This window comes from Lycorma delicatula, chromosome 5 (genome assembly GCF_047948215.1).
Source record: "Lycorma delicatula isolate Av1 chromosome 5, ASM4794821v1, whole genome shotgun sequence".
NCBI classification, from domain to species: Eukaryota; Metazoa; Arthropoda; class Insecta; order Hemiptera; family Fulgoridae; genus Lycorma; species Lycorma delicatula.
Window position 1 is genome coordinate 154,364,295 of NC_134459.1, and position 14,715 is coordinate 154,379,009.

Sequence of the window (14,715 nt, forward strand, 5' to 3'; positions counted from 1 at the left end):
GGCCCACCAGGAAGACCTAGTTTTATTTTATTTTAGCTACTAAGCTTCTTTTGAGAAAAGATCTCATGAATCCGTGTGTTCTGTTTAATACAACCCCTCATATTTCAAAACCATAAAAATATTTAATTTAATTTTAAGTGAATGTGCAAAGATAAAATTATTTATCTTTTACTTTTTATGGAGAAACAAGAATGGTCAATTATAATAAATTTTTACTGAACTAAATGTTTTTAAAAAGAAAAGTCATTTAAATCATAAAATACTGAAAAATGTTAAATGGTGTATTTTTAAAATAAATTTATTTCATACTTGTTTGCCAAAAAGAGTCTGAAAATTTGTTATTCTATAAGTAATAGTTATAATTTGAGCACAAAGTTAAGTTGACAGTTAACTTTGTGCTCAAATTATCAAGCTACATTGGAATGAATTTGATACACCCCTTTTAGTACACCACTTGTTTTTATTCACATTCTTTCACATTCCAATTTAAGTAGTAGTGAATTGTACCATAATTAAATTTTCACTTTGAAAATGCAGTAAGATTTCAGTGATAAAATTCATTACGTCACATATTGTACTAATACAGATAATTTTATTTTCATGCCTTATTCCTTCTTTTGTGATTATTTGCTTGAATCATTCATGATTATTTCTAGACTAAATAATATTTGTTTATTTATATATAAATGAGAGTATAAAATATACTCTGAATTACACCAGTTCTTTTCTACATTTTGCAGATGTTTGTAATATTTTATATCCATCTCAGCATCATGATTATTAGTGTTCCATAATCTTTCAACAGTTTTAAATATTATGTCTGAAAGTTTTAGCAAGAAAAAAAGCAAACGTTTATCATACACATTAGTTCTTAACAAATTTTGTTCTATAAGTTTTTGGAAGCTTTGATTGTGTAAAGTGAAATCATATATAGTAGAAATTATATTATATGTTTAGTATGAATTTTACATTCAATATTTGATTTAATGTTTTGTCAAAACAATACATTTTAGTTTTTGTTACAATTATTTATGAAAATTTTTCAGGCTCCCCTACAGGCATTTTGCCTCTTCATGCCTTCAATTTAAACCTTCTACACCATAAGCCTAGAGGTTCATTTCGCTTTTCAAGTTTACGTCACAGCAATAAACAACGTTCTAAATCTCATGCCAATATTACTAAGGTAAGTTTTAAAAAATGAATGATTTTTTTAATAACAAAAAAAATCTCATCTTACAATCATTTAGTATAATGTAGAAAATCATATAAATCAGGAAATAAGGTATTTTAAAGTATACACTGGCTGATCTCCATAATGAAGTGGTACCCTACATCTTCCTTTCATTTGGAGGTACTGGGTTTGAGTCCTATTAACATATGAAATTTTTTCATATGCTACAAAAACAATTCATTTATTATCATCATCAATTGCTACCTGTTTCAGACTGCAAGCCAGAATAATTCAAATATAGAGCAATTAATTGCTGTTGGTCTTTCTCTCATTCAAGTTAGTCATAGACATTCAACACATCTATTCATTGTTCCAAGGGAATAGATAGCAGATAATTTATTATATCAAAAAAATGTATGTTATTTTTAGCCAATCCAATAATTTTAACTGATAAGTAATGAATCATAGCAACCACCTCCACTGAACTGTATGAAAATATCTATAAAAAAATTCATAGTATATATCCTATGGAGGTTAGGAATCAATTTCTTCAACAAATACTATATTTTGAATTCTTATTAATGTTTTATTTACCATTTCTGTACTACTTTAGATTGCATTTAAAATAAAATTGTTTATTACAACCACCTTCTGATTTGGAAAAACACAGATTCTTGAATATTATTCTAAAAGATAAAATAGAAAATTTTATCTTCTATCAACCTTTCACATTATTTAAAATAAATTATTAAAATTTATTATAATGTGATGTTTAAATGAAGGTTTATGACCTGGTAATGTAAGAATAACTGCAGTTTCAGTCTGATATGAATAGAAAGTTCTCACAGGATAGTTTACACACTCAAATAGACTATTAGGTGGAAAGAGTATTAGATGAAAACAAGCAGTCATTTAGAAAAAGCATAGGTGTAAGAGAGGCATCTTAACATATAAAATATTTTTAAAGTATAAGCTAAAATAGAATAAAGTTTTTTACATGGCATATTAAAATATGAATAGAATAAAATGTTGTGTAGAGAAAAAAGAGTTAATTACTTGTAATTTTGTACAAGAATTAGGCAACAATGATAAATAAAAAACCAAACAAGACATATTTACAAATTTTATTTTGAAAAGTACTGACATAGGATGTAGTCATTCCCCATTGCTTTACAAGCAGTGATTCTCAACCTGTTTAGTTCCAGGAGCCCCAAAAAGTAAAAAAATACATAATGGATATTTTGCAAACCCCCAATTCAACCCAGTGAAACCTAGTTAAAACTATTTAACTGTATTGACAGCAACAGGTATGAATATGTATTTACAAGAAGTTACCTCTAAAATAAAAACCATTTCATTGTAAAAAAATTTATTGTGAAAACTTTATAAATATTTTTTATTTTTCTTAAATTACTTATCTTATATTACTTCTCTATATACGAGTAATTGGCACATGAATTAAGAAAGTTATCATAGCGATACACCAGCTTCAATATATCCTTGTCATATTCTTTTGCCACCAGTCCATTTGGTCACTGATTAACAGCATTTTTAATTTCATTTTCACCTGCAAATCGCTTACTACTCAAAAATTTTTTTGAGTGTAAATCAAAAGTAAATCATGTCAGACCCACAACATGTGGTCGTGCACTATCGTGCAGCAGCATACCGGTGTTCTTTGGTGGTTGGGTTTCAATTAACCACACATCTCAGGAATGGTTGAACTGAGACTGTACAAGACTACACTTCATTTACACTCATACATATAATTTTCATTCATCCTCTGAAGTATTATCTGAAAGGTAATTACTGATGACTAAACAGGAAAAAGAAAGAGAAAAGGATGACCCCCTCGGTCAGCCGCCCTGATTTTGTATGGCGTGCCGTAACTTACGTTGAGTTTCGCAGTAGACTTCTCAATTTATAGTCATTCCACGTGGCAGGAAATCAATCAACATCATGCCAAACCGATCCCAAAAGGCTGTGGCCATCAGTTGACACAAGTCAAATTGAAGTCAAGTCAACTGACTGCCCTTTTCTCTCCAGCGTGTAATATGAAATCCGTGTTTCATCACCAGTAACAATTGAATTAAGGAACTCATCACCTTTTTCTGTGTAGTGCATAAAAAATTCTAAAGTAGATTTTGGATTTTTTTGTGACGTTCCATTAAGACGTGCAGCACCCGACGTGCACAAACCTTTCTGAAGCCTAAATGATCGTGAACAATGCAACCAATAACAGCTCTTGAAACATCAGAAAAAAGAAGGGGCAGGTCGGAAATCATTCAGCGACAATCTTTTCTAATTTCATCATCAACACATTTCAGCAAGTCCTTGGTGATTATCGAGGGCCTCCCCGAATGTTCTTCATCATACACATTAATCTCGTTATTTCTAAACCTTTCACACCATTTTCGGACTTTTCTTTCATTCATTACATTGTCACCGTAGACAGCAACAAACTGCCTATGAATTTCAGCCGGCTTGAATGTTTTGATGATTTAAAAAATCATCAAATGTAGTCATCTTATGACTACATATTTTACAGGCACCTGCAACATTGATTTTCCTTGTCATTTTATAACATAATAACTCGCATGTAATCAAAGATACTACAACGCGACAAGTTACAGACAATAATGCAGCGATACACTACTGTGCTCATGAACGACACAGGTTCACCAAACTTAAGGAAAAATTTTCCCAGTGGTCTTTACTTTATAGATATCGCTTGTATGAAGTGCATAAACATCAAAAATTTACAGCTTCTAACTTGATGTGTATGTGCTCCTTGTAATTTGTTCTGCTTGTATAATATTCGCTGTGAGAGTGTCATTTTTGAACATGCATATGATACATTATGCTCTCAGTAGTATAAAAGAAGAGTAAGGGATTGCAGAGTATCAGTTTAGTTTCGAATGTTAAGTGTCTTTATTTAAGTTTCTAAGGTTCATTGAAAATAATAATAGGTGAGGTTTCAGTTTTGTAGTGTGCAGTCAAACAGTGTAACTGGTTTTTTTTTTCAATTAGATTCTTACGCAAAAAGGATAAATTTGTGAAAAAACAAAGTGAGTTACCTGCAGCAAGTGAATCAATTGGTAAAAAGACAAGATTGTGCAATGACAGTTATTTAAATTATGGTTTTACCTCATTGGATGAAAGCCTTTATGGGTTGTTTGAACATGAAGCCATCAGAATTAAATTGACACTTGGAAACTAAATATCCGGATCACAAAAGCAAACCCTTGGAATTTTTCAAAAAAAAATTACTAACTTTGAGTAATTAGCAAGCTTCTATTTGTAAATCAAGCCAAATTGATGAAAGCACACTTGAAGCAATCTTATCTCTTAGCATTAAGATGTCCACACCCCATATAATCACAGAAAATCACATACTGCATGCTGCAAGTGATATGGTCAGTGTTCTAATAGGCATGAAAAAAGCAAAGAAAGAATAGGCATGGAAAAATTTAGCTTTCCAACGCACAGTATCAAGGTGAATCGATGACATGGCTGCCAATGTTCACCATCAGATAATTCAGGAAGTGAGTTCTAGTGAATTTTTTAGTATTCAGTTTAATGAATCAACAGATATAGCAAACATTTCTCAGTTCTTAAGTTTTGTGAGATATGAATGCGATAGATATAGATCAATCAAAGAAAATTTGTTGTTTTGCAATTACCTGGTCATGCAACAGGATAATGTCTTTTTGATGTCTTTTTTATGAAGCTACTAAAAATTAAAACATAGATGGATGAAGTGTATTGCAGTATGTAGTGATGGGTACAAAGATGATAACAGGAAAAACAATGGATTTCTGAAAAAATTAACAAATCATCGTATACCAAAGACAAAATTGACACACTACTTCCTTCTTGCCACAAAAAATATGGAAGAAAATCTCAAACAGTTCCTTTGTAGAAATGGTTAATTTTATTAAGTCATACAGAATAGGCTGTTTGCTAAACTATGCGACGAAATGGGTGAGTGAAAGAATCTCTTCTTTTCCATGCAGAAGTTAGATGGTTATTACGGAGGAAAGTGTTAACCCAGTTATTGGAATTAATGTTACTCCAGGATAAACAAACACTATTCTCAGTGGTTTTACAGAATAATGAGTATATGTTGCTGTTGTCTTACTTAGTTGATGTATTTTTGCTTTTAATGACTTGAATGTGAATTTCCAAGGAACTGATAAAAATATTTTATTAATGATAGACAAAGTTGTTCATGCTTTCAACAAGAAGCTTGTTATCTGGATTATTCGCCTTCAAAGCAGAATTTTGATATATTGCCACTCACTTCTGATTATATTGAGAAAAATTTGGATGAAGAAGGCACTATTATTCACCACAGTTTGGATAACATGAAGATGCATTTGCTTGAGCTGAAAATTCAGTTGGTGGAGTATTTTCTTGAAGATAAAAATTATCTCTTGAAAAAATGGATACTGAATCCATTTGATGAAAACACTGGCAATTGCTAAGTTACCAGTTCAGATTCACAACTAGTTCAGTATGTCGATAAAATGTTACAACTATAATTCATATCTGAAGATTTAGATACGTTTTGGCTTGCTTGTCAAAATGAATATGGAAATTTAGTCATAGGTTCATTGAAATCTTTATCACCACGCCTCACCCCTGTGAAAAGGATTTTTCATGTATGATTGTGCTAAAGATTAAATATGAGAATCATTTTTTATTACTTAAATTTGTCTTTGTGGGTTCTAATATAGATTCATGTACGGAGAAACTTTTAAATGAAAAAGAAATGCAACCATCTCATTAATCTTCTTTTTTTTTTTACATGTGTTTTTATAAATAATGTAAGTAAATGTTTATAATAATTTTTTTTCTCTCATAAAATAAGTTCATTATTGTTTACATATAAAGTTGTAGCATAATTTCAAGATTCCCCTTTCATATCATTGTGACTCCATGAGAGTCGTGACCTCCAGGTTGAGAAACACTGCTTTACAATGTGTACATGAAATGTTTGATAGTGACTTTCAGGTCTTGCAACTTCAAGACAGTATAATTTTAAACAGTATATGAATTTTGTTATTTTGGCAGTAAAATTATAAGGGTATCAAAGAAATACACAAAGAGAGCTTTAATGGGAAAAAGAAGTGTGTGTATAAATATTAAAAAATGTATAGCAGTCAGAAAACATTGGTACTTATGTATTAACGCCACTGCAGCTACAGCTTTATTTAAAAACAAAGTAGTCAATTGGATTTCGGTGGAAAATGGGCCGATATAGAGTTTAACAGATATTCAAAACAGTCTCTTTATTAATTTTAATAAATGGTTATTTATATTTATTTATTTTATAAATATAATTTAACCAAACTTAACCTATGCTCGCTTCGCCCGCTAACCTTGACTAATTAACAGGAGTGTTTTGATTATTTAAATAATAAATAATTGCAATAATTACTGAATTTATTAAATAAATACTCAAAAAATTACGGTGTTAATTAGTAACTTAGCGAGCGTAAGTTAAGTTTGGTTAAATTATATTTATAAAATAAATAAATATAAATAACCATTTATTAAAATTAATAAAGAGACTGTTTTGAATCTCTGTTAAACTCTATATCGGCCCATTTTCCACCGAAATCCGATTGACTACTTTGTTTTTAAATAAAACTGTAGCTGCGGTGGCGTTAATACGTAAGTACCAAAACATTTTTCAGTATAATATTACAGTGAACATCTGTGCCATATTTTTTCCTTAAAACATTGACAAATGATGGCTTCTAAATGTGATGTTACAGAAATAAAAAAATAAAAAATGTACTGAAAGTTTAAAATGAACTGATTTTAAGGATAGTTAGTGAACAATATCACATCTGTCTATTGGTAGAATGTAACTGACCCACTAACTAAAACACCGTTTATTCACTCGTATGAGTATTTTATTCTTTCTTTATTAGTTAGAAAAATAAAGTAGGCTACAATGAAGTAAAAAAACATCAAAATAAATTTCTTACATAATTCCACAAGAAAAATAAAAAATTCTGATTCTCGTAGGGCAAAATGAACATAGCAAAAAAAATTAATAAAATTATAATAAAAAGAACAATTATTTAAATACAACAAAAAAAAAAAAAAAAAAATTAACATAATTAGTTAAAAGTCTATCTCACTTTTGCGTGTCTTAAAAACAATCTGCCAGGTTGCTAAATCAGTATATTCTTTTCTAAAACCATAAATTAAAACAAAAAAAAGGAAGAAACAATAAATGGCCAAATAACGAAGGAAGTTTGTGCCACCAACAGAGCAAGTTAAAAAGTTTTCTTGAATCACTGAAACATTTAGACCTGCACTCTGTCGTTTATATAAGTACACTTACATTTAGTTACCATAATTATTGAAAATGAAGGAATATCTAATAATTAAGTTCCTGAATCAATCTGTTTTATTGTCTGTAACATCCCTTTCATTGCCTATCAGCTATCCTAGTTCAATTAAACCAGCCAAATAATTTATCACTTCGTCCTGATATAACTTTACCAAATTACTAGCATTTAACTAATCGCATCACTTAACATTTTCCTAAAAACATTTTATCCTCTTCCTCTCTGAGATGTTTTAAATAACTTCATGTTTTAAATATTATATGCATAACATTTCATAAATAATTTATTAATTCTTAAACTTTTTATTATAAACTTAATGCTAAATAAAATTGTTATCTATTTGGTCAGCTGTGCCACATTCTTCAATTCCTTACTGATTTTATCTGATTTTTTTTTTAACTGTTACCTCTACTGAATTCTACTTTGTCCCGGAAGTTCAAATTGGATATACTTTTTACAAAGTCTTCTTCATGTCTTAAAGCTTTTTTTTTCCATTCAACATTTTGCTCAGTATTAAATAGATGTTTTCTTTTTGCTCTTATTATATTAATTAATTATATTGTTGGTAATCTTTGAAATAGGCTTGCTTAGAGATAGCTAATTTCCAATAAGTTGCTGTTGTATGAACTGTATTATTTAGAAATTAAATTAATTTGATTGTAAGATATTGCAATGCAATAGCTTCAGTCTAAATGTTTATATTATTAGTTAAACTGTCTCTAAACAGCATTTGTTGTTTCTGAGCATATATTATAAAAAACTTTTGAGAAGTAATAAATATTTTAAGCAAAAATTTTTTTCTGTTCCATTGCTCATGTCTTTTGACATGACCCTCTTTGGTTATTGCAGAATTCTGTAGAACTATCTATGGAATACTTTTTATTGAAAATAATATAATGAAACTTTATTTTAAATACTGAAGTGATTATTTTATTTCATAAATTTATTAGTAGTTATGATAAATTATATATGTATTTATGAAGAAAAAAATTCTAATTTTATTGTAATTTAAAACTCATGTAACTATTAAAATCTATAGATGTCTATAATGTGGAAATGTATCAGTACTAATAATGATAATATTATTATAAAAAAATAACGTAATAAAAAAAGTAAAATAAAATGATAAAACATTATTGCTGGCACTACTGGAATGTCACACCAGTTTCATTCAAGACCAGCAATAGTGACATGTGAGCTCTAAAAATCGCCATTTGATTGATGAAAAAATCTTTGTCATTCTCAGTATATTCTACTAGTTATAATTTTGTAACTCCTGATAGTATATAGCTTATGCTTGGTTTTTGATGTTAACACCATTTACAAACTGAAATTAAACATTAATTAATTGAAATTGAAAATATTTATGCTTGGTTACGCAGTAGTCATATTTCTTAATAATCTGTCTGTAGAATAAAACAAAAACAGAAAATGAAGGTGAAACTAGTAGCTAAAAGAATTAATTACTCCAACTGTTCATAGTAAGGAAGTTCCAATGTACTTATATAAAAAATACCTTGAATTTAAATTTTATAATTTACATAAATTGTATTCCGTAGAAAAAGAATTAGATTTATACGAAAAAGATAAAACTATCATAATTCATATTTATGAGTATAGTGTCTCTGATTATATGAGAAAATTATCTAATTATCATAATTTATTTCACTATCACCTTTTGTAAACAAAGAAATTTTTTACTAAAAAATGAAAGAGACTTTTTTAAGTATAAATAAAAGAAAATTCATACATTTAAAAAAAAAGATTTTAAATTGATTAAAATTCAAAGATTCAATCCAAAAAAAAAGTATTTTAAAACTTCTAATTTTTTGTTTACACACAATCAGAAACTATGTTCACAGGCTGTCTTTAAAATGTCCTGAACAGCTTAATAAAGTAAATGTTTGGCTCGACATGTAGTATGAAAAATTGTTGTAGAACAATACTGGATAAACTAAATGTTCAACATAATTGATTATATGGAACAATCTATGATGACCTGTTATATTGATGGCTTAAGTATTTTGTTAATCAATTTGATAATAAAGGGAGATATTGAAGATGTAATTATAGAAGACAAAGATCAGAAACAATAAAGTAAGTAATTTAAGTTCTGAGACATAGGAGATATAGTATGTTAAGACTGTGGGGGAAAACAATAAATAAATAGTGTATTCTGATCTTAATTACAATATAATAATAAAATACACAGATCATGTCAAGAATGATAAGTTCGTCATTCCACGGTTAACAAAAAAAATCTGCTCCAGCATTTGCCTATAAAAATATTGATAAATTCTTTCATGCATAAAATCAGAAAAATTGATGTTGAAATACAAAAACTAAATGCTTTAAAGTAGCGATGCTAACTTCATTATAATAAACATAAGGTATGCATATAAGAATATTTATTTACAATTTTTTCTGATGCAGGTACTACACCATAATGGTAATGGTTCAAAAGAAACACCTGAACAAGAGATACTGGCTTTCCAGAAACAATTACAAAATCTCCCAGATTTTGACTCGCCTGAACATCCATCTGGTCATAGTTCAGATCCAGCAGCTGCAGCAGCAGAATTCTTGGCTAGTCGGCCTCACTTGAGACCAAGATCACGTTCAATGCCTCGAGTCACTTATGAATCATCTCGCTTTTTAACCCTTCCTGAAATGCCGTGTGGTGGATCACTCAGATTACCTAGAGGAAGATCTGCTGGTACTCTTGGTTTTCCAGCAGCAGAACATCTTCCTATTGGCCCTGGACCTGCAATAGCAAGCAGTCCTGTGTCTACTCCAGTTGAAGAACGCAGAGTTTCCAGCGGTGCATTGCCTCCATGTCAACCAAATAGTCGACGGAGTTCACTCTCACCATCTGATCGTACGACAAGGCGCAGAGATTCTCCAGCATGCATTCAACTTGAAATTCCTCCTTGGCATAGATCTATATTGAATTTTATTGAGGTGAGTATAATTAACTTTTATATTATTCATTATATTGTAAAAATGTAAACTACTGAAGGAACTCACAGTAAAATACTTTACTGGTTTTTCTCTAAGTAAAATTAAGTTCACACATACATCTGACATTACATAAATAGTTTGTTTCCTCTACTATTCATAATTTGCTCACAAGAAAATTTTCTTTAAATGATTTTAAACAGTTTTTTGTCTTTGTACCTGACTTTTGAAAACTTTTACTGATGCTGAATTTTTTCCATTGATTTTATATAAAATTAAATTTTAAAAGTTACCAAAATTTTCAAAAAAAAATCAGTCGTTAGTAATTTTGTCTCTTTTCTTGACAGACTGTTTTTCAGCTTAGTAATAAATTGTAAATATTCAATTGTTCTATTATTTTGATTCTGTTTCTTCTTTTCTATACCTGCCTTTCTCTCATTCATGTAACCTTCTGCATTGTTTACATACTTTGATCATCTTATTCACTTTTATATTCTTAAAAAAAAATCTGCCTACTGCATGAAATTAGAGTATATCTCTGTGACTATCACAATTATGCTTTTAAACATCTACTTCTAAAATGAATTCTTTTATTTTATCAAAACACGATTCAAGAATTTTCAGCACTTCATCATTCAAATTACCAATTATTTTTTTATTAAAAAAATTAAATTATTAAAACTGTATTAAATTCTGCTTTGAAAGCGAATAATCCAGATAACAGACTTTTTATGAAAGGATGAACTTGGTCTGTCAGTAATAAAATGTTTTTATCACTTCCTTGTAAATTCACATGGAAGTTGTTTAAACACAAAAATACATCAACTAAGTAAGCCAGCAATATATACTCATTATTCTGTAAAAACATTGAGAATGACATTTGTTTATCCTGGAAAAATATTATTAATTTATCATACAATTACTTCCAATAACCAGATTAACACATTTTCCCCCCATGATAACTATGTGATTTCTGTATGGAAAAGAAGACATTTTTTCTTTTCACCCATTTTATTGCATGGTTTAGCAAACAGCCTATTCTGTAATGACTTTTAATAAAAATTAACCATTTTTACAGCTTTACAAAAGTTTTTTTGAGATTTTCCTGTTGTCGCCTTTGCAATACCACTACATACTCCAATACATTTTCTTCAATCTATGTTATAGTTTTTAGTAGCTTTATAAAAAACATCAAAAAGATATTATCCTGTTGCATGATCAGTTGTATTGATTTGTAACAACATTTTTCTTTGATTGATCTGTCCCTATTGCATTCGTATCTCAAAAAAACATAGGAACTCAGAAATGTTTGTCTCATTTGTCGATTCATCAAATTGAATTCTAAAAAATTCACTTGAACTCACTTCTGAATTACCTGATCGGAAACATCGGCAGCCATGTCATCGATTCGCCTTGATATTGTATCATAACAAAGCAGAATATTTTTGCTTTTTCCATGCCTATTGAAACGATAACCGTATCACTTGTAGCACGCAAAGTGAGGTTTACTGTGATTGTATGAGGTTTGGATATCTTAGCTAATCGTAATGCTAAGAGATAAGATGCTTCAAGTGTACTTTTATCAGTGTGGCTTGATTTGCAAAAGAAGCTTATTAATTTACCAAAGTTTGTAATTCTCTTTCAAAAAATTCCAAGGTTTGCTTTTATGATCCAGGTGTTTAGTTTCCAAGTATTGAATTAATTTTGATGTTCTGAGTTAAAAGCAAACAACGCACTATGGCTCTTTCCATCCAATGGGGTAAAACATAATTTAAATAACTGACAATGTACAATCTTTTCTTTTTACCAATTGATTCAGTGGGTATAGATGGCTTACATTTTTCACAAATTTATTCATTTTGCAAACAAATCTAAATGAAAAAAAAAATTGTTTAGACTGTTTAACCATACACTAAAAAACCAAAACCTCAGTTATTATTATTTTCAGTAAACGTATGCTTTTAAAAACTTAAATAAAGGCACCAGACACATGCCTCGCATTCAAAACTAAACTGACATACTGCAATTCCTTATGCCTCTTTTATACTGCTGAGAGAAAAATGTGTTGAAACCTTTCATATGCATGTTCAAACATGACACTCTCACAGTGAATCCTATGCAAGCACACCAAATTACAAGGAGCTTGTATACATCAAGTTGGAACCTGTAAATTGCTCTCATATTTATACACTTCATACATGCATGTTCATACCTGTTGCTATCAACTTACCTAAATAGTTTTAACTAGCTTTCATTGGGTTCAGGGTTTTTAATATTCATTATGTAATGTTTTAACTTTTTGGCATTGTGGTAAAGCTAAAAAGGTTGAGAATCATTGCTGTAGAGAAATGAAATTCAATAGAGAACATTATTAATCTTGATGGAAATAGAAGATCAAAATACAACATGCATAAGAGATTAACAAAAAAAACATTACAGGGTTAAACAGATGAAATAATATTTTATTTTAATAAACAAAATATCTTATAAAATGTATGCCATAATCACATTTAGATTTGTGAATTTTACAGTGGCACTATTATGGAGGAATTGTAGAGGTTGTTATTCCAAAGCCTACATTTTATTTATCCTTAATTTCATAATGTCATTTAAATACATCGTATGAGCACCTTTATTCATTTACAGAGTAGAGAGCTATTAATTCAAAATTAGTCTAGCTGGTTGAGATTATTCATAGATGATACAAATTTATCAATTAGTTTGTTATTGGCTATAGGTAAAATTTCTCAACCTTTCAGTATTTGCGACCCAATTTTCATCACCCCCCCTCTTGCACAGTAACAATATACATTAGTAATGTATTGAGTATTTTGATGCTAAAACTACACTGCGACCTTAATATCAAGCCTTAAAATTTACCAAGAATAAGTAAATATATTGATATTTGGCAACACCGATCTGCTACATTGACAAAACCAGAATCGATGCCTCTCTATTGCTCTCTGTCTTACATCCACTATATCAGACATTCTCGCGGCTTCATAAGAAGTTCTGACTTGTCTCAAACATTCTGGAACATCTGCGCAAACATGTATAAATGCTGCACCTTGTTCAATTCCAGCTAGTCTCAGTCTGAGTCGATCCTTCCATCGCTATCGAATCTATCATGATGTGTTTGTCGTAATTTGCATGTTAATTACAGTTCATGGTATTAAATAATCACTGTAGTAGATTTATACAGAATCATGGATAATTTTTAAATGGGTGGAAGCGAGCATTAAATGATAGTGAAGCATCAAGTGCACAGACGAGCATGATTCAGAAAATAAAATCAAGCAAATATTCTCAAGAATACTTAAATTTTGAGTTTACCAGCACTGAAGTAAACGAAGAAGAAAAGGTCTCTGTGTGTCATTTGCTCAAAGATTTTGACAGCAGACAGCATAAAACATAATAAACTTAAACAACATTTGGAACTGCTTCATAGCGAGTACGTTAACAAACCTTGTGAATTCTTAGAATTAAAATTAAAATCGTATGAAAAACAAACATGATTTTTTTTTTAAATTTTGTGACTGAAAAAGCTTTTTTGTCTCTTATAAAGTTTCATATAAACTAGCCAGATGTAAAAACCCTCACACCATTGGTGAAGTAGCTTATTTTGCCAGCTACAATTGAGATTATAGAAACTGTGTTTGGAGATAATTTTGCCAAACAATTGCAGTTCATACCTCTTATCAAATGTTACTGTTGCCCGTTGAATTGGTGATATCGCTGAAGATGGATGTACAGCATCAGGTTTTCAGGAAGTTGCATGACAAATTGTTTTCGATTCATCTTGATGAGGTAACAGATAGCAATAAAGATGTTCATTTCATTGCCTATTGAATTTGTGATGGTATGTCAGTAGTAATTGGTTTGCTTGGCATTTTCCCAGCCACCACCCCATTCGGTCACCCTAAAGCATAAGACCGAATATCTGCAACAAATGGCTACTGAGCCACGAAACAGTTTAACGACCAGTGTCCTAACTACCTCCTAGAGCTAACCTAAAAGCGTGAGCGGAATAAGCGCGGTACCTTACACCATTCGCTTGCGTGTCCCACCGCCCATTGTCATATATCACTAAAATGGGTAGGCGTACCCTGTCAATTACTAAAACATATATGACTATCAATAATTAATTTATCTTGTCAAGACAGCAATTCGCTGCCACGCCTAGACCCCTGAATGCCAACAAGTATCTGTCCACCATTA

General features: G+C 30.0%; 1 protein-coding gene across 5 annotated transcripts in view; it reads left to right on the forward strand.

Annotated features, from left to right (window-relative positions):
* LOC142325503 (1-phosphatidylinositol 4,5-bisphosphate phosphodiesterase epsilon-1-like) overlaps positions 1–14,715 on the forward strand; it is a 1,691,101-nt gene that overhangs the window by 1,130,386 nt on the left and 546,000 nt on the right. For all 5 annotated transcript variants that reach the window (XM_075367353.1, XM_075367348.1, XM_075367349.1 and 2 more), the window contains 2 exons: positions 1,047–1,183; positions 9,973–10,500. In XM_075367353.1, the coding sequence (XP_075223468.1) occupies positions 1,047–1,183; positions 9,973–10,500 (665 nt within the window). The remainder of the gene's footprint in view (positions 1–1,046; positions 1,184–9,972; positions 10,501–14,715) is intronic.